The sequence below is a fragment of the Ambystoma mexicanum genome, chromosome 1q (assembly GCF_040938575.1).
Source record: "Ambystoma mexicanum isolate Mex_15411 chromosome 1q, UKY_AmexF1_1, whole genome shotgun sequence".
NCBI lineage: Eukaryota > Metazoa > Chordata > Amphibia > Caudata > Ambystomatidae > Ambystoma > Ambystoma mexicanum.
In genome coordinates this window covers 1,430,143,497-1,430,170,095 of record NC_090922.1, presented here as the reverse complement: position 1 = coordinate 1,430,170,095, position 26,599 = coordinate 1,430,143,497, and the positions used below count along the sequence as shown (strand labels likewise).

Sequence of the window (26,599 nt, the reverse complement as noted above, 5' to 3'; positions counted from 1 at the left end):
GCGCGGTCGGCCCGGAGGCCGTGCAGGGGAGAGAGGTGGTTCCACACATGCATGCCAAAGATGGAGTACTTTTAATGGGTAGCCAGGGTTCTACGTGGAAATAACTAATACAAAATAAAGAGGCTGAAAAAAACGTTTTCTGAAATTAATTTCCAAAATACCTTTTTGTTTTATTGCACTTTTTAAAAAAATGCGTGCAGAGAACCCCAACTGCCTCACACATTCCCCCTACCTTAATTTATTTCCTTACCCCATATTCCATCTACATTTGTGAAAATAATTGCAAAAAAAGTCAAAAGATTTGACTTAAAAAATGCAGCATTTTTCGGCCTCGTTATTTTGTCATTCGTTTCTTCGAGGAAATACTGTATCCTGAGTTTACATCGGCGGTAAGCAACATTGCTGGGGACCCAACATTTATTTCCCTCGCTCGCCTGCATTTGTGCAACATATTCTAGGACTGGAGCTTGTTTATATATTTGTACTGGTCCAGGAGTCTGTCAGAATGGCTGATTAGTGGGAGAAAACGAAGCAGTCGGGAAGCCACACTTGACCACTCCGAGTCATTCGATTCTCTGGATAACTAGCATACTAGGCCAGGGCATTTCTACTAGTATAAGTGCGTGACAAAGAGTGGGGTGGGGGGAGAGGAGATGGCCATACAAGACAATAAAGGTTGGTCATCAATGCGCCTTGGGAGGGGAGATAGAGGAGGACAGGACAGATAAACATGCTAAGCCTAGTAGATACAGGTTGTGCAAGTGTGCCGACAGATGTGCGAGGGAGGGCAGGATAAGTGCGCCCAGTCCAGCAGAGGCCAGGATTAAGTGCAGAGTGGGAGCCCCTCTCATGGAACGTGTTCCGAGTGCAGTAATGCAAGGCAAAGTGCAGAGGCCCGGAGGCTAGTGCAGGACCGGCGGGGGAGCCTGGGACCTGTGAGGCTCTGGGGGTGCACCAGGCGACCAGTCAGCTGACTGAGCAGATTGGGGAAGAGAATGAAGGAGGGAAGCAGGGGAGAAGATAAGAGGTTAGCAAGGGAGAGGGAGAGAGAAAGAGAAGAGAATTGGTCTTGAGGCGTCTCCGGAACTTAAGGAGGTCCGGCTCAAGACGGGGAGAGGCAGGCAAGCTGTTCCAGAGGGAGGCACCTGCAGTGGATAAGAATCTACCCTCAAATCTCTGCTTGGAAAAATGGCTCACCCGAGAGCGGGAGGAAGACAAGCGGAGGGCTCTGGAGGGAGAGTATTTAAGAAGAGAGTGTTGTAGATGGTAGGGGTCCCACCCCAGAAAGCCCTGTGGACTATGCAGTGGGAACTTTTTAAACTTTTTTTTACTTTGCCTGCTGGAGTATGAATGCAGTCTGGTTGTCAGTGATCCCACTAAATTGGGTGATAGGACATGTAATGCCGTAGTGGTCCTCCCATGGGAAGGGCACATTTTTTATCACTGTTTTAGCTCCCATCAACCCTAGAAATCTCTCAAGCTGTCGCCACCATGCCGCGTTCACACACCAACCCATCATACCACAAGCTCTTCGACTAGTGCACAGATCTGCTCTTACGTTGTGCTGAGGTTTCCACATCTGTTCCAGTAGTAGTTTTCCACAGCAATGACCGGGGACTCAGCCAGCTGTTCGGTGAAGTTTGCATGGCAGCAGGAAGCTGGTGTTCATGAAACAAAAACAAAATAACAAGCTTAGATAAGTATAAAATGAATGCTGAAAAATGATACATGCCATCTGATTGGCCCATGTCTAGAGCCTCCACCGGCTCTCCGGCCTTGCATTCACACGGCTCTTGTCATGACTAACCTCAACCATCTGTACCAGGAGATCTTCTTTGGATAGACACATCAACAAAGCACCACTGCTTACACAGGCCTGGTGATTGCCTAATCTCGGTCATGCTTTGCTGCCACCCATGGAGATTGCTTGGCTTTTAGGCGTAAGAATGTTTTACCTGGAGGTCTGTGCAGTAGTTTGTGTAATGTTCTGAGGTGCGGTGTGTTTGAAGGCAAGCCCTTTGAAGTTCCTGTTTAAGAAGGAGTGGCCTCGGCTGAGTGGCGGAGATTCTCAGGCGGAGCCCTGTTACCAAATAAACAGGATAATCCTCTACAGTGTTAAGTAGAACCACAAGGACAGGATCTCCCTAATCTATCAGAACAGTCACCTGGCCTTTGGCCCGAAATCCCACACCCCACCACCATGACCTCCTCTGCGAAATACAAAAATGGCTACGGAACTAAAACGTTAAAAAAGTTTTCTTTTAGCGTGTAAGGTGCGATATCAGATTTGCCACGGGGCGGCAGGGGGGGTTATGGGTCGAGGCGACTCACTGCTTTGCCCTATTGTCAGGTGTTATGTGTGTCGCCAACAAAGTACAGCCAGTATTGTACAATTATATGCCTCTTTCGTAAGATGCTATAGGTGTATAGGGATCCTGACTCCGCCTATGCCCAACATGCACTGGAATCCTTCAGTCTCTCATTCGCAAAATGCTGCATGCACCCTCACTCCTATGTCCTGCACGCGCTGTAATGCACTGGAATCCTTCAGTCTCTCATTCACAAGATGCTGCATGCACCATCACTCCTATGTCCTGCACGCGCTGTAATGCACTGGAATCCTTCAGTCTCTCATTCACAAGATGCTGCATGCCTCCTCACTCCTGTGTCCTGCACGCACTGTAATGCACTGGATCTTACAGTCTCTCATTCGCAAGATCTACATGCACCCTCACCCCTGTGTCCAGCATGCACTGTAATGCACTGGAATCCTTCAGTCTCTCATTCACAAGATGCTGCATGCATCCTCACTCCTATGTCCTGCACGCACTGTAATGCACTGGAATCCTTCAGTCTCTCATTCACAAGATGCTGCATGCATCCTCACTCCTATGTCCTGCACGCACTGTAATGCACTGGATCCTTCAGTCTCTCATTCGCAAGATCTACATGCACCCTCACCCCTGTGTCCAGCATGCACTGTAATGCACTGGAATCCTTCAGTCTCTCATTCACAAGATGCTGCATGCATCCTCACTCCTATGTCCTGCACGCACTGTAATGCACTGGATCTTACAGTCTCTCATTCGCAAGATCTACATGCACCCTCACCCCTGTGTCTAGCATGCACTGTAATGCACTGGAATCCTTCAGTCTCTCATTCACAAGATGCTGCATGCATCCTCACTCCTATGTCCTGCACGCCCTGTAATGCACTGGAATCCTTCAGTCTCTCAGTCACAAGATGCTGCATGCATCCTCACTCCTATGCCCTGCACGCACTGTAATGCACTGGATCTTACAGTCTCTCATTCGCAAGATCTACATGCACCCTCACCCCTGTGTCCAGCATGCACTGTAATGCACTGGAATCCTTCAGTCTCTCATTCACAAGATGCTGTATGCATCCTCACTCCTATGTCCTGCACGCACTGTAATGCACTGGAATCCTTCAGTCTCTCATTCACAAGATGCTGCATGCATCCTCACTCCTATGTCCTGCACGCACTGTAATGCACTGGAATCCTTCAGTCTCTCATTCACAAGATGCTGCATGCATCCTCACTCCTATGTCCTGCACGCACTGTAATGCACTTGATCTTACAGTCTCTCATTCGCAAGATCTACATGCACCCTCATCCCTGTATCCTGCACGCACTGTAATGCACTGGAATCCTTCAGTCTCTCATTCACAAGATGCTGCATGCATCCTCGCTCCTATGTCCTGCACGCACTGTAATGCACTGGATCTTACAGTCTCTCATTCGCAAGATCTACATGCACCCTCACCCCTGTGTCCAGCATGCACTGTAATGCACTGGAATCCTTCAGTCTCTCATTCACAAGATGCTGCATGCATCCTCACTCCTATGTCCTGCACGCACTGTAATGCACTGGAATCCTTCAGTCTCTCATTCACAAGATGCTGCATGCATCCTCACTCCTATGTCCTGCACGCACTGTAATGCACTGGAATCCTTCAGTCTCTCATTCACAAGATGCTGCATGCATCCTCACTCCTATGTCCTGCACGCACTGTAATGCACTTGATCTTACAGTCTCTCATTCGCAAGATCTACATGCACCCTCACCCCTGTACCCTGCACGCACTGTAATGCACTGGAATCCTTCAGTCTCTCATTCACAAGATGCTGCATGCATCCTCGCTCCTATGTCCTGCACGCACTGTAATGCACTGGATCTTACAGTCTCTCATTCGCAAGATCTACATGCACCCTCACCCCTGTGTCCAGCATGCACTGTAATGCACTGGAATCCTTCAGTCTCTCATTCACAAGATGCTGCATGCATCCTCACTCCTATGTCCTGCACGCACTGTAATGCACTGGAATCCTTCAGTCTCTCATTCACAAGATGCTGCATGCATCCTCACTCCTATGTCCTGCACACGCTGTAATGCACTGGATTTTACAGTCTCTCGTTCGCAAGATCTACATGCACCCTCACCCCTGTGTCCAGCATGCACTGTAATGCACTGGAATCCTTCAATCTCTCATTCACAAGATGCTGCATGCATCCTCACTCCTATGTCCTGCACGCCCTGTAATGCACTGGAATCCTTCAGTCTCTCATTCACAAGATGCTGCATGCATCCTCACTCCTATGTCCTGCACGCACTGTAATGCACTGGATCTTACAGTGTCTCATTCGCAAGATCTACATGCACCCTCACCCCTGTGTCCTGCACGCACTGTAATGCACTGGAATCCTTCAGTCTCTCATTCACAAGATGCTGCATGCATCCTCACTCCTATGTCCTGCACGCACTGTAATGCACTGGATCTTACAGTCTCTCATTCGCAAGATCTACATGCACCCTCACCCCTGTGTCCAGCATGCACTGTAATGCACTGGAATCCTTCAGTCTCTCAGTCACAAGATGCTGCATGCATCCTCACTCCTATGCCCTGCACGCACTGTAATGCACTGGATCTTACAGTCTCTCATTGGCAAGATCTACATGCACCCTCACCCCTGTGTCCAGCATGCACTGTAATGCACTGGAATCCTTCAGTCTCTCATTCACAAGATGCTGTATGCCTCCTCACTCCTATGTCCTGCACGCACTGTAATGCACTGGAATCCTTCAGTCTCTCATTCACAAGATGCTGCATGCATCCTCACTCCTATGTCCTGCACGCACTGTAATGCACTGGAATCCTTCAGTCTCTCATTCACAAGATGCTGCATGCATCCTCACTCCTATGTCCTGCACGCACTGTAATGCACTTGATCTTACAGTCTCTCATTCGCAAGATCTACATGCACCCTCACCCCTGTATCCTGCACGCACTGTAATGCACTGGAATCCTTCAGTCTCTCATTCACAAGATGCTGCATGCATCCTCGCTCCTATGTCCTGCACGCACTGTAATGCACTGGATCTTACAGTCTCTCATTCGCAAGATCTACATGCACCCTCACCCCTGTGTCCAGCATGCACTGTAATGCACTGGAATCCTTCAGTCTCTCATTCACAAGATGCTGCATGCATCCTCACTCCTATGTCCTGCACGCACTGTAATGCACTGGAATCCTTCAGTCTCTCATTCACAAGATGCTGCATGCATCCTCATTCCTATGTCCTGCACACGCTGTAATGCACTGGATTTTACAGTCTCTCATTCGCAAGATCTACATGCACCCTCACCCCTGTGTCCAGCATGCACTGGAATCCTTCAATCTCTCATTCACAAGATGCTGCATGCATCCTCACTCCTATGTCCTGCACGCACTGTAATGCACTGGATCTTACAGTCTCTCATTCGCAAGATCTACATGCACCCTCACCCCTGTGTCCTGCACGCACTGTAATGCACTGGAATCCTTCAGTCTCTCATTCACAAGATGCTGCATGCATCCTCACTTCTATGTCCTGCACGCACTGTAATGCACTGGAATCCTTCAGTTTCTCATTCACAAGATGCTGCATGCATCCTCACTCCTATGTCCTGCACGCACTGTAATGCACTGGATCTTAAAGTCTCTCATTCGCAAGATCTGCATGCACCCTCACCCCTGTGTCTAGCATGCACTGTAATGCACTGGAATCCTTCAGTCTCTCATTCACAAGATGCTGCATGCATCCTCACTCCTATGTCCTGCACGCCCTGTAATGCACTGGAATCCTTCAGTCTCTCAGTCACAAGATGCTGCATGCATCCTCACTCCTATGTCCTGCACGCACTGTAATGCACTGGATCTTACAGTCTCTCATTCGCAAGATCTACATGCACCCTCACCCCTGTGTCCAGCATGCACTGTAATGCACTGGAATCCTTCAGTCTCTCATTCACAAGATGTTGTATGCATCCTCACTCCTATGTCCTGCACGCACTGTAATGCACTGGAATCCTTCAGTCTCTCATTCACAAGATGCTGCATGCATCCTCACTCCTATGTCCTGCACGCACTGTAATGCACTGGAATCCTTCAGTCTCTCATTCACAAGATGCTGCATGCATCCTCACTCCTATGTCCTGCACGCACTGTAATGCACTTGATCTTACAGTCTCGCATTCGCAAGATCTACATGCACCCTCACCCCTGTACCCTGCACGTACTGTAATGCACTGGAATCCTTCAGTCTCTCATTCACAAGATGCTGCATGCATCCTCGCTCCTATGTCCTGCACGCACTGTAATGCACTGGATCTTACAGTCTCTCATTCGCAAGATCTACATGCACCCTCACCCCTGTGTCCAGCATGCACTGTAATGCACTGGAATCCTTCAGTCTCTCATTCACAAGATGCTGCATGCATCCTCACTCCTATGTCCTGCACGCACTGTAATGCACTGGAATCCTTCAGTCTCTCATTCACAAGATGCTGCATGCATCCTCACTCCTATGTCCTGCACACGCTGTAATGCACTGGATTTTACAGTCTCTCGTTCGCAAGATCTACATGCACCCTCACCCCTGTGTCCTGCACGCACTGTAATGCACTGGAATCCTTCAGTCTCTCATTCACAAGATGCTGCATGCATCCTCACTCCTATGTCCTGCACGCACTGTAATGCACTGGATCTTACAGTCTCTCATTCGCAAGATCTACATGCACCCTCACCCCTGTGTCCAGCATGCACTGTAATGCACTGGAATCCTTCAGTCTCTCATTCACAAGATGCTGCATGCATCCTCACTCCTATGTCCTGCACACGCTGTAATGCACTGGAATCCTTCAGTCTCTCATTCGCAAGATGCTGCATGCATCCTCACTCCTACGTCCTGCACGCGCTGTAATGCACTGGAATCCTTCAGTCTCTCATTCGCAAGATGCTGCATGCACCCTCACTCCTATGTCCTGCACGTGCTGTAATGCGTTGGAATCCTTCAGTTTCTCATTCACAAGATGCTACATGCACCCTCACTCCTATGTTCTGCACACGCTGTAATGCACTGGAATCCATCAGTTTCTCATTCGCAAGATGCTTCTTGCACCCTCACTCCTATGTCCTGCACGTGCTGTAATGCGTTGGAATCCTTCAGTTTCTCATTCGCAAGATGCTACATGCACCCTCACTCCTATGTTCTGCACGCTCTGTAATGTACTGGAATCCTTCAGTCTCTCATTCGCAAGATGCTACATGCACCCTCACTCTTATGTTCTGCATGCACTGTAATGCACTGGAATCCTTCAGTCTCTCATTCACAAGATGCTACATGCATCCTCACCGCTCCCAGTGAAAAGATCTTATTCTAAAGATCTTTTCACTGAAAGGTCGCTTTAGAAATACTGCTCTATGAACGCACGGAGTAGTCTTTATAAAGCAAACTCTAATGCCCCTGCCACATACAAGTACGGGCAGGGGCTGACAGGCTCTGCGGAACCAGCAAGCGGAGGGCCAGGAGAACGGGTAAGTGCACGTACACGTGTATGTGTTGGTGTGTGTGTTGTATGTATCTGTTTTGGTTTGCGGGTTGGGGATGACAGGGGGGTGGTGGTGGTTGACAGGGGCTCGGGGGGCAGGGACTGAAATCCCGAGGGTGAGGCTAAAATCCCACGGGAGAGGGTGGGGGTCAGTGGGGACAATGGGTGGCTCGGGAGGTGAAATCCCCTAATATTTTCAAAAATCGGAAAACCGCATTTTAATTTTAAAGTCTCAGGAGAAAAAGACCTTTACAGTCAGGGGGCCTCATTACGAGGTGGGCGGTAAGGGATTACCGGCACCGGTAAGGGCACTGGTGCCGGTAATCCCTTACCACCCTACTACGAGTTCCCTTTGCGGGTCCTCCCTTAACGCCTGGTTTTACCATGCGTTAAGGGTGGGACCCACAAAGGGACTTTGGAGCTAATAACGGTACCGCAATTTTCGGTACCGTTATTAGCGCCTTCCCCATTCCCATTGAGCCCTATGGGGGCTCAAATGGGAATGGGGAAGGACCCTGGTGAATGGGGAATTACCGCCCCCGCCAACCTTGGAATGGGGCGGTAATAGCTCCATTCACCAGGGCGGAGTCGGTAAGGATTTGGAGGCAGCCATGGCGCTAATAGCGCCATGGTTACCTCCAACCTCGTAATAAGGCCCACAGTTTTCGGATCAAAAGAAAATTGGTCAAAGTAAATCGGTCTTTTTCTCTTGAGACCTTTGATAAAAGGTCATTTTACATCGAACCATCCTCACTCCTATTTCCTGCATGCACTGTAATGCACTGGAATCCTTCAATCTCTCATTCTCATGGTGCTATAGTGATCACATCTCCTGCATCCTGGACGCCCTGTAATGCACTGGAATGCTTCAATCTCTCATTCTCATGGTGCTATAGTGATCACATCTCCTGCATCCTGGACGCCCTGTAATGCACTGGAATGCTTCAATCTCTCATTCTCATGGTGCTATAGTGATCACATCTCCTGCATCCTGGACGCCCTGTAATGCACTGGAATCCTTCAATCTCTCATTCTCATGGTGCTATAGTGATCACACCTCCTGCATCCTGGACGCCCTGTATTGCACTGGAATCCTTCAATCTCTCATTCTCATGGTGCTATAGTGATCACACCTCCTGCATCCTGGACGCCCTGTAATGCACTGGAATCCTTCAATCTCTCATTCTCATGGTGCTATAGTGATCACACCTCCTGCATCCTGGACGCCCTGTAATGCACTGGAATCCTTCAATCTCTCATTCTCATGGTGCTATAGTGATCACACCTCCTGCATCCTGGACACCCTGTAATGCACTGGAATCCTTCAATCTCTCATTCTCATGGTGCTATAGTGATCACATCTCCTGCATCCTGGACGCCCTGTAATGCACTGGAATCCTTCAATCTCTCATTCTCATGGTGCTATAGTGATCACATCTCCTGCATCCTGGACGCCCTGTAATGCACTGGAATGCTTCAATCTCTCATTCTCATGGTGCTATAGTGATCACATCTCCTGCATCCTGGACGCCCTGTAATGCGCTGGAATGCTTCGGTCAATCTTTCTGAAGATGCTACATGCACCCTTACCTCTGTGTCCAGCATGCTCTGTAATGCACGGGAATCCTTCATTCTCAAGATGCTAGAGGGGTCCTGACTCCTGTATCCAGCCTGCACTGTAATCCCCCAGCGTCGCATTCTCAAGATGTTACAGGAGTCATGAAAAGAGTGAGAATGTGACCAGTACAGATGCTCCCCATCTCACCCCCTTGTGCATGGAAAGAGATAATGCACAGAAGGGTCATTACTGACCGTCCCCGCCCCTGCATTTTGTCTTCACAGGGCACTACTCTTGTCCCACATGCATTAGTATCCTGTGTGGCAGTGGTGTAGCATAAAATGTGGGGGTCCCCTGCAAGCCCTACTGACCCCCCCCCCCCGCCGCCAAGCTTCTCAAAGAAGCAAATGGTGTGCCACCATGGGGCCTCCTGCACAGCGTGGGCTACGGGGGCCCCCGGTGTCACCAGTACCGTGTGGCTGTATGCCTTCAGTCGGCTGTGGTCCTGCATCCCCAGCCCCTGGGGCAAGCGTGCAGGACTGATCTTAGCATGGTAACTGCCCATGCCTCGAGCAGGGCAGGCTTTGGCCAGGACCATAAAAACCCAGACAAACGCATGGCTCCAGAACATTCCCCTCTGAGGGGGATTGGGATAGGGGAATCCCATTATGTTAGGTTATGATTTTTCGTACCAAAGTACAGCGCAACCAACACCAAAAAGGCTACCTGGCGCTATGACTGAGAACACATGAATTGAAGAGAAAAACAAGGCTAAAAGAGTACCCCAACTGTTAGTGATCTCAGTACTGAGCCACTTCAAGGTCACAGGCAGGGGCATATTTCTGGGGGTGGGCATTTGGAGATCAGTCTAGCTGAGATCCACTGACCTCTTTGATCTTAAGAAGGAGAAGGAACAGAATCTTCTCTTGAGTGGTCAAGACTTCTCTGCGTAGATGAGCGACTAAAAAATAAAATGCAAGGAAAATGTGCATAGCGCTAACTCCTAGCCGGTGTTCAGGAAACCGCCCAAACCATCTCAGTCTACAATAGCCCCTAAAGTAGATGTGTGCCGCTTCTTATCAGCTCTTTGGCATGGTCAGGAGTGCAGGGTCCTCTCTCATGAAAAAGAAGCAGGCAGGGCTTCTAGATCAGACTCACGGGCCACAATTTTCAGGGCACGGCTAGCCGTAGAGGTTGGTTACACGAGACCCCCTCCTAGTCCACCTGGTAGTGACCACAAGTTACTCCTTTTCTCTCCCCACTTTTCCTTCATAGTCTTTGCCAGTGATGCATATCTCCCCGTCCACCAAATTTAACGGAGGAGATTCAGCTCCTGGTGAGAGGGGGTGCTAGTAAACAAGGTGTCTGTCCTTCAGTAGGTTGGTCGGTGTAACTTTTTAGTCGTGTCCACTGTGGACAAGAAAACATGACAGCCCTGTAGGGGAGCTCATTGTCAGCAGAAGCCCTTAAGAAGGTGCATCCTTTCATCCTGGTGATGCATGCACACAGAAGGTTTCTGCGGTTTTTGGCCAGTGGCTCCACCACTACACGGCTCCACCTGTTATTACAAAGTATTTCAGGTCATTACAGGTTTTCTGTGAACGGACAAGTTGTAATACGTACACAACTGGATAGCAAAGGCCAGTACTGGAAACAGAACAAAAGTACTTGTGGCACTCTCTCCTCCTTGGGGCGGTGGAGCCGTGGGGAAGGCGAGCCGAGGAGCCTTTCCCTAGTCCAGTTCATGCAACACAGTATCTCTTCATAGAACCCAAGCCTGGCGATTTGAATAAAAGCAAAACAAAGAACATTATGGGAACATAAGAATGCCCACAATTTTACATTTGAAACCTATCTGTGATAGTGATTCAGCAATATACCCTTTTGAGCGAGTAATGGACGTTGGACTCTGCTGTTTTCATTGGTCACAATTCTCATCCTAACAAGAGTATCTGTCAATTGCAAGACATATATATACATTTGGATATCCCCTAAACTGTATGTGAAGCGTTGGCTGTTTCTGCATTCAGTTTTCCATGCCACCTTTGCTGCTCATGCAGGAGAGCGAGTCTTGAAAATAGATCTTTGAGTTTCCTGGGCCTTGGACCAGCTCTGGCAAAACAAACATTGCCAGGACACTGTTCAAGCCATTTCTGACCCTGGCAAGGGTCAACGACTCAACGCCTCTAGCACCCCCTTTTCGTCAATGGCGATTCGCATCAGTGTTCCCAAATCCACTCAGGTTCCCACCACAGGACAGACTGGTCGTCGGCCACGATTCAAAGCCTCAAAGTGCTTGAGGTTCTTCCTCCACACCCCCCAAAGACCCAGATTGGTGGTGCTATCAAAGTGGCAGCAATTCTTTTTCCCCCACACCATCAAACCCGTAATGAGGCCCCAATATAGTAATCTTTTTGTAATCTTTGGCCACATGAGTGCTCCATGCACTAGACGTCTGTAGCGTGCAGAAGTTGCTTCTGGCGTGAACATGGGATTACTCTCCTTCATGCTGCTTCTTACATTTTGAGGCACTTTCCCACAAAATCAGCTCACATGTGTTGATTGGTCGCTGAGCGAATCATGGGCTAAGGTGGCAGTGTGGCAACACCATGCGTCACTGCTTGCCATTTGATATGCAACGACATTGACACCTAAACACGATGCATTGGACGAGGGTTCAAGAGCCTGCATGCTACTTGATCAGGCTATGTTTAACCGCCTGGGTGATGAAATTGTGCAGGTGATGGGCTGCCTCCTCCCTCCTTCCCGGCATTCTTGGATAATCTGTGCCACAAATTTGGATTTAGAGGGGAGCGGGGGGTGTATGAGTGAGTATAGATTTCTCTCCAGGATCACTATTGTATTCCTCATCCCTCTCTCTCGGGGTGGCCTGACTTTGTGAACCCCTTTCTATCTTGATATAAATGATACTGCACAGCACTGATAGAAGTAAAGGGGATAAGGAAGAGTACCAGAATTCATTGTTGCCACCATGATCCATTCCAGTCTGGAGGTGTTTATCCAGTCCATTTTTAGTCTCCAGCATAAAGAGAGGTGCTGCATAGGTGAAGACCTGTTGCAACAAGCGGTCGGATTATGGATAGGTCCAATAGCCGGGCATCATCAAACTAGTAACTGCATGTGAACATGGGACTGTCAAGGGTTTTGACCCATGTTGAATCCTTAGACTGGGTAGATGTGGTGATGAGCTGGCGCCGCCCATTATTCTATCCCAGAACAAACTAAATCAATAGACTGAGTGGATGTGGGGATGAGCTGTCGCCGCCCACATTCACGCCAGTATCCAGGAGAACTGCGCAGTTGGCACAAGACCACTCCAAAGATACAACCTTCTTGTGGGGGGTTCCACATCACCACTCTAATGTAAGGGTGCCTATCAAAATAATAGCAGAAATCTCAAAAATGGATGCAGTACCGACAAATTCCCCAAGGCGGCGCTAGCGGTCTAAACTCTGACAGGGAAACTGTATTTAGGAGTTGCAAGAGGGGCAGGGACTTCAAAGCTTGTTGGTTAATTGAAAATCTTAGCCACCTGCTGTTCCCAGAGGCCAAGAGGCTGAGAACTCTTAACACCCCAGAGACTCACAACAGGAGGCAGGATATCACATGGCCCTTCTGAGTGAGAGGGAGGGGGTTTCCCCTTCAGCCTGGAGGAGAGAGACAATAGCCCCTTTCAGTTGAATGGGGTATGTTAATTTTGAGTGTTTCCTGTCAACAGCCCTCTGCCAGCAAGGAGAGACATGTGATCACTGACCAACCCAGACTTCTGGAGGCAGACCCAAACTCTTTGGGGAGTTGAATTGCAACAAATATATATTTTATAGAAACTGTGATAACTTATTGTAACCAAATGACAGGAATGTACAACTTTGAGAGTCTTAGTATGGAAAATGCCCTCACGATTTGAGTCCAAACTCCGATTTGTACCATGTTCTGGGGCAAAACCCCGCTAATTATGAATATTGTAGACACTGTATTTAAGCTAGAGACATGGAAAGTTACTGGGATATAAGTGGAAGGGAAATGTACCTTTGTATAATTTTTGATGAAAATCCAATGTTGCAAAACCCACTAAAATCGAAAATAAGTTGCCATTTTTGAATGCAAGCTCCTAGAAACGCCAGAGTCGGGACAGGGACTATCTTTAGTGATATATGATGTGTGTTGTGATGTCAAACAACTGTGTACCTGGGAAATATGTATTTGGATCAGGAATAGATTTGTGTGCACATTGACCAGGGGAGTGTCATTTCTGCAGGTCATAAAAATGACATCACTCTGACACACTATCCCTTCCCAAATCAGGGACCAAAGAATCTATTGACCTATCAAATCAAGAGAGGGGCAGGCTTAGTGATGCTAGCCTCTCCACCCACTTTTTAAAACACATAAAAAGAGACTGCTTGGACAGGTAGAGACATTCATTTTCCATTTCTGCGGAGCATTTTGACGGCCGACATCCCATCCAGACAGAGACCAGAAGCAGGGGCCCATAGACTATAGAACTTTGAACCTAGAAGGCCCACTGCAAGCAAAAGTATTCTCAGCAGGCCTTCAGAATCCAGTAAACCTAACCAAACTATTCAACAGCCGGGCGAGCTGTTTGAATTCTTTGCCAAGAACTTTTGCCGGAACCGCAGACCAGACCCAGACCGCTGTGAGCAGAACCAGAGATCCGGATCGCTGTGAGTAGAACCGGTGCCTGATTGACCCGCCGAGCAGAGAGAACCACCGCTGGACGTGTTGACCAGATCCGTGACGAGGCCCATTCATTTCAAAATTAGGAGTGAGTAACCGCCAGAACTGTGCAGAACCCAATCTCTTAGTTAAAATAATCTAATGCAAACTATTTTAACCTAAGTAGAACTGCCTCCTAGTAATCCTGTCATCTGTCATTCTAAAGCTGCGAGCTGTCATCTGTCATTCTAAAGTTGCACAACTGTCACCTGTCATTTTAAAGCTGAAAGCTGTCAACTGTCATTCTGAAACTGTGATTCATTTCTGAAAAACTACCTTCACAAAATCGTCTGTATCTCCGGAACCTAGAACTGACTTCCTACTCCCTATGCTTTTTCCGCAATCGCGATTTACGCACTCGCGAAATTTACCGCGATTTGCGATTTGGCTCAATTTCTCCACTTGTCAAAATAGCAGCTCCATTCTTTCCTTTGTTAAAATCCGTTTGCAACCTGGTAGTTACGCATAGAGCATTGCTAAAGTGAGCCTGAACTAATATAAAGTATCTCTCCTTCACCCTGAACCTCCTGCAGGGAATTAAAATCAATTTTAGCATTTTTCACTTCCATGACACCACATTACAAAGCACTCTTGCCCGTGTTTTAAAAAGCATACCTGTTGTCTAAGCTTGCTGGGGGGGGGGGGAACTGAATTCCGTATTGTATTTGATTGTATTCCTGAAGACTGTGTGTGTTACTTCCATCTCCTTGCTTTGCATGTAGGGGGGGGGGTGAATTGCCACCAGGGGAAAAGTGAACATATTATCTCTTGGGAAACCATATCAGTTTATTTTCTGTACTGCATTTATTCCACCTTGCATTTCCTTGAAACCATAAAGCAATTCAGCTACCTCATCCTCTATACTACTTCTAAGTAACCAAATCAGTTTACCAGTAGAACATTATCCATTGTTGATCACTGTCATATTTTAAGTGTGATATCCAATATTAATTTATTTATAAAGTGTGATAGATATATATTGTTATATTTCTCAAATAAACCTTTTAGATTTGCAAAACAGACCTACTTCTTGGCTCAGTGGGGTCATGGGGATTCTATGAGAGGGGTGTTATATAAGGGTCGTCATCCAGAGTACATGAACTGGGCCTAAAAATATATCAATAAGGGTTTCCCTCAGCATCCCAGGCTAGGCATTGACTTAGCTGTAGTGTTGAAGTGAAGCCGCTTAACAGGACCCTAACTGCTAGAAATATATAGCAATCCAATATGGCTGCCTAGGTCATTCCTGCACAGCCGCTAGGTGTAGGAAGGTCCCGGGAACACAGAAAGAAAGGCGTAAATGTACTTGGTGAGACAAGGTGGTAGATGCCATTATGGCCGGTTATACCTCTGCCCCCACAGGTGGGTCTATCATATCCCGGCCTACAGGGTCTTCCATGTCCCAAACACATCCACCTTTTACTTCAGAATTGTTCGTCCTTTAGATCGTATGTTATGTTATGTTAGTGTGATTTATGTTGCGCACCGCTGCCATTTTTGCTGTGATAATTGGATTGGTCCTTTATCTACAGCCACAAAAATCAAAACAAAAAGTTATTTTTCTCTTTTTTACTTTTCTGTTCATTAACTAATTTGTTTGTTTGAACATCCTCATTCTAACTTGTTGTATAACAAAGAAGGTTGATTCCTTTTGTTTTTTGTATTTCACAACAATCTTGTATAGGTGTAACCGACCATTTTATGGGTCCACCAGCATATACGATTTTGCACCGAACAACAAGCTCTAGGTGGGGCGTTACCATTGTTTTGTTATCGAATTGCTTTATTTTTATAATTTGAAATATAGCATACCTATTGTATGTATGTTTGTAGGACCCTTTGGCCTACTGAATAAATAAATAATTCACTTTTTTATATTTCATTGTGTGCCTTCTAACAGATTTACTCGAATAGATTTTATTACAGCCACGTGCTCTAGCAAGGGAGTGGCTTTATCCAATCAGAATTTGAAGTGGTTCATTTAGGGGACTCCACTTTGTGCGATAGCCATTTTTAGGTTCTCCAGGCACTCTGTCATGAAGGCCCGTAGCCTGTGAAATCAAAAATTCTTGCATTTTACACATTATTCATACACCACAAAGAAATGAGCGCAGTAAACCACGCGTCATATGAGCACTGCGGCACAATTCGCAAAAAGAGATGCAAAAAGAAAAGTAACACCTGGCAAAAACAGTTACATAGGTAGGCATTTTACTTCGTCACAATCATAAAAACAGGGAGAAATGGTACCGACGTTTCGCTGTACTCTCCTATTTAGTAATTTGAAAAACAAAGCTGACATGTCAAAAAACGGTCCACAGAGAAAGAGATGAGAAGTACATGGAACATGTTCAGAATAAAAAGTCCTCTTCTTTTATTCATTAGCAGGTCTATTTGTTTGGCCGATTTATTTCTCAAGAAAAAATTCCTATCGTGCTGACCTTTCGAGTAGACGGTACACGCAGTCATGCCTTCTTCAGGGCTTGGCGCTGACTTGTGAAGTGCCCCCTGTAGACAGCCCTGTCCACATGCCCCCAGTGTCAGAACCGCCAAGACGCCCAAGGTCACTAACGCCTGCATCTTCTCTTGGTGGCTGTGAAAGGATCAAATATGCAGTTTTAGATTTGCCTGATGGATGGTTGTCATCATACACAAGGATCGGGCCGGATGATGTGTGCATCCTTCTGCATACAAAGGCACTGAGAAAACTGAGAAAAGACACACACTGCATGGAATCCTCTGAGCACATTCTCAATTGGGTAGGAAAGATCTGGTGTGTCGTGTCCATCTCCGGGTGAAAGCAGAGGGAGAGTGACACGGCGTCCCTGCTTATAACTCTCAGCATGCACTGCTCCTAATCTACAGCAGGTGGCGCCAGAAGACTGTGACTGAAAATGTCTATACACACAGAAAACAGTCCCTTCCTAGGACAATCGGAACTGGTCTTGACTTCTAAAACAGTAAGGACTTCAGCAGCACCCTAGCACTGAGCAACATCCTAGCACTGAGAGTGGCACTTGTGACAGAGTAAAAGCTTAGCACTGAGCAGCGCTGCTGGCGATGAGCAGTTTAGGAGGTGTCTCTGGCTGTCCTCGCACCCACTTTCAGGAACTCCCTTCCCCTCGCCCTCCGCCTCATAGAGGCTCACCTGGCCTTCAGGAAAACCCTTAAAACCTGACTGGTCCCCTGACTCCCTCATCCCCTCCCCCACCGCCCTGCGCCCACCCCTCGCACCCATGTTTCATCCTGCTGTCCTCCTTCCCCTGGCGCCCCTCCACCCATACAATCTCCCCCGCTGCTCATCTGTCATCTCTCCTTTCAACCGCTGTGCTCTGCTATCCGGCCTTCCTCGTGGGAGGCCAAGCACACACAGAGGACTCACTTCGTCTCTCCAGCAACTCGCACCTAGACTGAATTCTGACATCGGGCCAGGTATTGTACTCACATGGGCTCGGAGGGAGGCCGTGCACCGCACTCAAAACGCACATTGGGAAAATCGCGCTGATCATGCCATAGGAGGACAACCGGGCACCTCAGTCCTATTGCTCGTGGTTGGCACTGCTGATAACTCGGAAGCACAGGAGGGTGGGCTAGGCCACCGCGTGTAATCATGAAATGGGGACCTTATTTCACACTAGATCTAGTGACTGCATTCTCTCACGCCAAGAACCTCTCAGAGTGTGAGGAAACGTGGCAATGCTCCTTGTGCAGAGAAGTAACCAAGGAAATAGACATTGTTGTTTGTACAGTGAACCCATTTCTCCTCTTGCACACTGCATCTTTGCAATTTAGCGGAAGGCACGGTCTCAGCCCACACACCATGCATACACATACAACACAAACACTATTGCACATCAACTCTGCCATAAGAATAAAGCTACTTTTAACTTAAAAAATCGAAATGTAGCCTCCCATATAACTCTCTAACTCCTTAAACACAGCCCCCCCCTTAAGTCCATAGTATTCCTCTGACGTGCCCAAACATACTTCATTTAGTCATGGGCATCTACCAGGGGTCTTGATCACCCTTGCATAACTTTAAAGGCTAAAAGGCACACACGCACAATAGCACCTCCCAATTTCTCCCAAATCCTTGCACTCCGGTCCATCTGAGGACGTTCAACCAAAAGCTTGTTGGGACCATAATTATGGTGAAATGTGCTATAACAGATGATAACAGATGACAAAATACATTAACGACAATTATTAACATTACTACTATATCATTATTATCATTCACTCTGACACTAAACAGAACTTTAGCACTGAGCAGCACCATGGTTCGGAGCAGCAGTCTAGTAGGACGCATGCACGCCACGGAGCAGCACCATGGTTTCGAGCAGCACCTACGCACTGAGCAGCAGTCTAGTAGGAAGCATGCACGCCACGGAGCAGCACCTAAGCACTGAGTAGCAGTCTAGTAGGACGCATGCACGCCACGGAGCAGCACCATGGTTTCGAGCAGCACCAAAGCAATGAGCAGCAGTCTAGTAGGACGCATGCACGCCACGGAGCAACACCATGGTTTCGAACAGCACCTACGCACTGAGCAGCAGTCTAGTAGGAAGCATGCACGTCACGGAGCAGCACCTAAGCACTGAGCAGCAGTCTAGTAGGACGCATGCACACCACGGAGCAGCACCATGGTTTCGAGCAGCACCTACGCACTGAGCAGCAGTCTAGTAGGAAGCATGCACGCCACGGAGCAGCACCTAAGCACTGAGTAGCAGTCTAGTAGGACGCATGCACGCCACGGAGCAGCACCATGGTTTCGAGCAGCACCAAAGCAATGAGCAGCAGTCTAGTAGGACGCATGCACGCCACGGAGCAACACCATGGTTTCGAACAGCACCTACGCACTGAGCAGCAGTCTAGTAGGAAGCATGCACGTCACGGAGCAGCACCTAAGCACTGAGCAGCAGTCTAGTAGGACGCATGCACACCACGGAGCAGCACCATGGTTTCGAGCAGCACCTACGCACTGAGCAGCAGTCTAGTAGGAAGCATGCACGCCACGGAGCAGAACCATGGTTTCGAGCAGCACCTACGCACTGAGCAGCAGTCTAGTAGGAAGCATGCACGCCACGGAGCAGCACCTAAGCACTGAGCAGCAGTCTAGTAGGACGCATGCACGCCACGGAGCAACACCACGATTCTGAGCAGCGGAGACCCGTGAGTGGTAGTCCACCCATCCCAACAAGGATGGGGCAGTGAAGGAAGGCCGCGGGCTGCCATATCCTTGCAACATGGTTGAAGAAGGGAGTTCCAGCACGCCGGCTGGAGTCCCGAGGAGTGTGCCTGAAGCCTGCCCCCTTCACCATGCCAATGCAGGTGATGAAATCAGTTGTACCTGGGCTCAGCTGATGCACTGCAGGCACGACAGTGAAGGATGGCAGTGTTAACATGAACACCACCAGAAGAAATACTATGCCACTATGCCACGGGTCCGTCGTGAATGTCGCTGTCCCACAAGACACAGAGTCTCCTCAAAGAACAGCCAGCAAGTTATTCTCGGGGCACAGCAATGAGTGCGGTTGTCCCCCAGGGTACAGAGGCCACTGCTAAAACAGGTATGCTGTGGATCCCGCAGTGTCATTGGTGGCCCGCCCCAGTGTACATGCCCCCAAAGAAGTTCTTTGTTGCCGCAGGGGCGCAGCTGTGTGTTGGCGGCCCCAAGTGTGGATGGGGAACCACAAGGAGGAGGACAATGCTTGGGGCGGGCAGCCCCAGGAGGAGGACAGTGCCTGGGGCAGGCAGCCCCATTCACCAGCAAAAGGTACTGCAATGGGGAACCCAAGGAGGAGGATAATGACTGGGACGGGCAGCCCCATTCACCAGCAATAGGTCCTGCAATGAGGAACCACAAGGAGGAGGACAATGCCTGCGGCGGGCGGCCCCCTTCACCAGCAATAGGTACTGCAATGGGGAACCAAAAGGAGGTCAATGCCTGAGGCGGGCAGCCCCATTCACCAGCAAGAGGTACTGCAATGGGGAACCAAAAGGAGGTCAATGCCTGAGGCGGACAGCCCCATTCACCAGCAAGAGGTACTGCAATGGGGAACCACAAGGAGGAGGACAATGCCTGGGGTGTGTGGCCCCATTCACCAGCAAAAGATACTGCAATGGGGAACCAAAAGGAGGTCAATGCCTGAGGCGGGCAGCCCCATTCACCAGCAAGAGGTACTGCAATGGGGAACCAAAAGGAGGTCAATGCATGAGGCGCGCAGCCCCATTCACCAGGAAAAGGTACTGCAATGGGGAACCACAAGGAGGAGGACAATGCCTGCGGCAGGCGGCCCCATTCACCAGCAACAGGTACTGCAATGGGGAACCACAAGGAGGAGGATAATGACTGGGACGGGCAGCCCCATTCACCAGCAATAAGTCCTGCAATGGGGAACCACAAGGAGGAGGACAATGCCTGCGGCGGGCGGCCCCCTTCACCAGCAATAGGTACTGCAATGGGGAACCAAAAGGAGGTCAATGCCTGAGGCGGGCAGCCCCATTCACCAGCAAGAGGTACTGCAATGGGGAACCAAAAGGAGGTCAATGACTGAGGCGGGCAGCCCCATTCACCAGGAAAATGTACTGCAATGGGGAAGCACAAGGAGGATAATACCTGGGGCAGGCAGCCCCTTAACCAGCAAGATGTACTGCAATGGGGAACCACAAAGAGGAGGACAATGCCTGGCTAAGGGCAGTCCCATTAACCAGCAAGAGGTACTGCAATGGGGGTGTGACTAACTGCATTATATATTGTAGACAATGCACAACTCTACTCCATATAATTATACAATGTCTTCATATGCATGTGTGCATAAGTGTCTGTGTAGTTGTATATGTGTATTATTAGAGATTGAAATTAACTTTGTATATTGTATAATATAGACATGTTACTATGTGCTTGGGTGTATACATAGGGTCAGGATTTGATTAGGATGGGGCAGATGTTAATAGTTCTTTAGGGGTATATGTGTGTATGTACTGTTTGTGTTGGTTAGGTGTTTAAGGGAGGGGGATTAATGATAGGTGCGTAGACTGTTGTGCGAAGCAGAGGAGAAGTTGAAGCCAGTCAAAGGCCTCTGAGGGGATGAAACCACTTACTGTGGCCGTCTCCTGGCCCTCCCCCACAGCGGGTGGTGCCAAACAGGCACCACCCGCTGGTGCCTGCCTGGTTCCTGCTTGGAACCACCCGCTGTGGAGGAGGGCCAGGAGACGGCCCCAGTAAGTGGTTTCATCCCCTCAGAGGCCTTTGGCTTCAACTTCTCCTACGCTTCGCACAACATTATCATATCATTTGAGTGCTCAGTTACGTGAGTTTTGCCTTAAGTTTTGCCTACCTCTGACCGGCCATGTTCTTCAGGGAAAGCACGCCACGGGTACAGAGGCTTGGAAGCTTATGCAGGTGTCAGTAATCATGTTTGTATAGTTTTTTTGTTTTGTTAATCAATAAAAAGAGGTCATCATTGGGATCCCTCAAAGGTCCACTGTGGGGTCCGCGCCCCATGGAGAATAACCAGGGAAGAACTCAGGGCATATCCGGTCTAAGGTTCTAGAATCTTTTAGTTACAGGTCGCATCGCGCCCCTTACTGTCTGGCTGGTCTGGGTGCCGGCAGGCTGGTTCCAGTGAGATCTGTCCCTGGGCTGGGGTAAGGTAGGTGACCTCCCTGGCCCCAGAGCAGGGCCATGAAAGCAGCTGCTACAAATATAACCCCAATGAGGAAGGCAAAGGCTCAGATGGCTCCTGATGACTGGCATCACTTTGGGAAACTAGACATCATCTTAATGGCTGTGAAAGGTGGATCTAATGAGTCAAAGGAAAGAGGGCATCATTGATATTCAGCCTCCTGGCCTCAGAGGAAGGGGGGTGAAAGAGCAATAGGTTAAAGCACCTACTATTTACCCGTAGCCTGCACGCAACACGTGCATCCAGTTCTTGGCAAGATACCGCTATTTGTTTGCTTGGGTATTAGCATAACTGACCTGAAAACATTTGAGCTAAAATATTTGATAGCATTTTATTGACCTTTTTTTCGGTCAAATCTAATTCAATATATATATATATATGGGGGTGTGTAAGGTTATAAATTAGGCTGAGGGGATGTGGGGGGGTTGCGGGGGTCTCCCGCCACATTTTAGACAGAAAAAAGGTCAAATAAATTAGATCAAATGTAATTAGGTCAAATGTTTTAGGTCAAACAGACCCAAACCGTTTGCTTGCTGTGCCAGGATCTGCAGTCTCCTCACGTCACCTTGGGGCGAAGGTGCCATGTTTGCATCTCAGCCTAAGTAACGTATCAACAGTGGCCTCCTATTCTTCCCCTTTTTCTCTATTTGATCAGGGCTGTTGGGGGCAGAGAGACAGTTTATGAATGAGGTTTAGAGAGGGCAGAGGCATGGGGCAAAGGAATAACTGGTAGTGGGTATGCAGCTACTTGGCATCGGGTGTTAAGTGATCATTCATGGACCCACGCACGACCCACTTTTTAAAATAGTCTGCCGGCTCCCACGAAATGCTGAGGCTGACCCCCGCCAATATGTGGGAATACGTAAAACGTGGGCGGTGCTTGCTAAAATGGTGTGTTGCAGCCAGCGCGGAATAACCCCAAAAAAAGCGGGGTCTCTATAGCGAGAATCCTTCCCATCCCCCATCCAGTCCGGCTTTTCCGATTGACCCCAATGTGCATAACTCAACATTTAGTGTCCCTCCATTCAAACATACCGTGTGTGCATAGCGTGGCTAGCCTTAAGATGTGGAATTGGGGACCCCTTCTACAGAAAGTAAGCATGACTTCCATGACATGACATAGAATCTCAAGATATATAAGTCGTCCCTCAAGGCCCTACGCTAGCACCCCTGAGCTTCGATTTTTGCTCGAAACCTTTGTGGGATTTTCTAGCTAGAAGGATCCTCCTAATACCAACAGGCTGAGGACATGCAGCTCTCCTGAATGTAACATGGATCATTAGCAATAATGTAAGGTTTTCCTATTTTATGCCAGATTCCTCAAGCTTCTAAGCTCTATAATAATAGCTGATAATATCTTCCAGTGTAATGGTACTCAAGTTATCAACCTCAGAAGGATGAAGGAATGAGCCATACATACAAACTGCAAGTTGGTGGAATGTCAGAGGTGAGTGCTTAACTCATGAGCTATCCTCCAGGACATCCGCAGTGTATCTAACTCTCCTTCAAACGTAGTTGTTAGCCGTATATCTCAAGTGACACCCTAGCACAATAACCAAAGGTGTCCGTCTACGGATAACCCATGGCATGGAGGGTTGGAGCCCCGTCCCTCATACTTTGCACCATATCCCAGTGCTTACAGATTCCGCCCCACTGCTTGTTCTTCCAAAGGAAGAAGGGGGGGAGGGTTGGATGGGGCAATGGATCAGAGGGAGCAGGACACGGTGGCAAAGTTATATTCAGAGCTGCCAAGAGAGGTTTGATCATTTTGTGAGTTGTCTGCAGCAGTAGATTTGTGCACTCTAGGTTACCAATGTAAATTGCTTGTGTGGTTGTTTGTGGTTTCTGGCAGAGTGGTGTTTAACGAGAGTGTTGTGAGTTGTGTTCAGTGGCATAGACAGGCGTGGGCCTGGGGGTCAAGGCTGGCACTCTTTTCCCCCCTTGATCAACCTGCCGTATTAAACTCAGGAGAGGGGGAAAGTGTAAAGGGGGGCAGCAGCGGGTGTTTATGAGATACACTAATGCTGTTCACAGTGTGCAGAGGAATGATCACACTGACAAGGGATGCTCATAATCCCAAAGGAAAATCAGGCCAGTACAGGATGGAGAGAACCTCCCCACATCCCAGTTACCAGCCCTCACACCGGGCTCTGTCTACAGCTCAGTTTCCACCATTAGGTAAACTGATATTATCTCTGAGCCCAGCACTATACACACATCTTGTTGGGTAGTAGTTCGGTTCTTTGGCTGCAGGATGTAGATGTGCATTCCACAGTGCACAAGTGTGCACAGCTGCTGTGCACCTACACCAAGAGCTCTTCCAAAAAAGGGAACCTCTGTAGGAAATCCTGTTGCTAAAGCAAACACAAATAAAGCCCAGTAATAATTGTGAATATTCCCAGTTCAGACTGGAGTAGAAGGTTCTAATTGGGTTCTCCCTCTCCTCTATCTCTCTCTCTCCACCTGTGGTGTTCCCCAGGGGACTAACCTCTCTCCCTGGTTCTTCAATCAATACCCTGCACCTCTCGCCCACCACACTGCTACTCGCTGGCCTAACCAGTGCTATGCGGGTGACACCCAGCTCGCTTTCAGGCTCCTCTCTGCAGCCTCTTCTCCTTCTCTCATCCTGGATTATCTGTCTGCAATCCAGGAGTGGTGTGCCGCCAATGATCTCTGTCTGAATGCCAGCAAGACGGAGATCCTCCCCATCGACACACCTGCACCCCTCTTTCCCGCTACCCTCTGGCCAGTCTCCCTTTCGCCCTCCCATGCACCCACCTGTGAGGCTAAAACCTCAGGGTTATCTTCGACTCCTCACTCTCCTTCTCTCCTCCTATTTCCAACGTCTCTAAGAAGTCACACTACCAGTTGCAACACCTCAGAGGAATTCTCCTTCCTCCAGAAGCTCACTGTCTCCAGAGCTCTGGTTCTCTAGGCTTGACTACTGTAACAGCCTCTTTTTAAATCTGCCTGCTCCACTCTCCGTCCTCTGCAACTCATCCAGAACAGGAATGCGAGACTTGTCCTTGGCCTCAAGCCTAGGGATCGTATCTCTCCAGCACTGAAATCTCTCCATTGGCTCCCAGTGGCTGCAAGGATCAAGTTCAAGACCCTTTGAATTGTCCACAAGGTCGTGTGGGGCCTGGGACCAAAATATCTCCAGCTTTCTCTTCTGAAGTATCTTCCTACTCAAGCTCTTCGCTCCTCCAGCTCCTTGAGGGTCAGGTGCTTTTCCAAGCAACGAGTCGTGGGCAGATCTCTCTCTTCGGCCGGCGCCTTCCCCTGGATCAGCCTTGCTGCCTCTCTGAAACTTTAGCAGAAACATCTCCAGTTCTGGAAGCAGCTCAAGACTTTCCTCTTTGCCTCTGCCTTCTCTCTTCTCCTACCTTGCTGATCTCTTGACGATACTGCACTGGTTGCCTGGCTACCCTCTGAACCACGTGCCCAGGTCTCTGCCCTCCCAGTTCCACACCTGCCCTGCCTCCTGGCAACCCTTCACTTGGGGCTGTTTCTGCAACCCTACAAGCCCCCTACCTGCACTTATCTAACACTTGTTTTTTTCTGTACTTAATCCCTGCACTGCCACCTGCTGGCCGGACTTCTTGTTTTCGATGTTGATCCTATGTCTTGCACTTGCTCCACCCTCCCCTTACCCTGACACTTCTCCCCTTCCTTCTCCCCTGCACTTGCGCAATCTCAATGTCACTGGGCCTAGTAAGATCGCGGTCTTGTCCTCCCTTGCCTCGTCGTGCCTTGAAACACTTGTCTAAAGGCGCAATATGAATAAAATATCATATATCATATCAAACAGTAGTGTGCATGACGTTGTAATGTTAGGCAAGAACAGAAATAATGGTTTCCCCGCACTGTCTATCAGACTTTAGAATATTCATAACCAGCAGGGACTTTGCATGCATTTTACTTTTGTGCAAACAAAATCCATATGTTTGACTTCTGGCAGGGCCATATCTTTCTTTCAACTTTATGCAGTCGATAATAAGAATATGATTTAGATGGGTGCTAATAGTAACATGTATTTTTTATAGTTGAGATGTTACTGATACTTACTCAAAGCTCCTTCACATCCCATGTAGCAATGTAATCTTCCAAAACAATACATCTTAAGCTTGCTTTCTTTGTAAACTACTTATTTTATTTCCATAATGTCACCTGGCTAGAGAAGCAAAAACTGTTTGCTTTATTGCAGAACTTGAAATCATTTGTCATTTCACACCCAACAGCATGCTGCCTGTTCTAGCTTTAAAAAAATGACTACAAGCCAGTGCCATTATCAGACAGTTACTTTTTGTTATCATCAATGTGTGTTCTGGTTCAATTGAAGGGGGTATTCGGTTGGTAGGTTCAAAGAATACCATGGCCTATAATAATTGCAGGGATCTCAACTCTCCACTAAGGAATCCCAGCGAAACCACCGGTTTTGTTGCTGTGTCTGTGATGGGTTAGTGTGGTGTTTCTGCAAATTTGCTGTAGATACATGAGTCTTCGGGTGCTCTACGTTCTTTGGTGCCAACCTGTGCTGTTTTGGTGCTGGAGTTCTGTGCTCAGATGTGTTGTCAGGGAAGGCGATTGATTGATTGCCAGGTGGTTGGTGGTCTTGCTCATTAGAACATCCAATGGCAGCTAGAGGGCTGCTTGAAGTTAGGACCCCCGGGTCATTGAGGTCACTGGATGGGAGGCGG

The 26,599-nt window shown here is 48.4% G+C and overlaps 1 protein-coding gene across 1 annotated transcript in view; it reads right to left on the bottom strand.

Annotated features, from left to right (window-relative positions):
* The window catches only part of LOC138522452 (riboflavin-binding protein-like), a 64,702-nt gene that overhangs the window by 19,749 nt on the left and 18,354 nt on the right, over nt 1–26,599 (bottom strand). The window contains exons 2-3 of the mRNA XM_069635396.1: nt 16,653–16,804; nt 1,559–1,658 (exon numbers count right to left, since the gene is read on the bottom strand). Coding sequence (XP_069491497.1) covers nt 1,559–1,658; nt 16,653–16,791 — 239 coding nt within the window. The 5' untranslated portion in view covers nt 16,792–16,804. The remainder of the gene's footprint in view (nt 1–1,558; nt 1,659–16,652; nt 16,805–26,599) is intronic.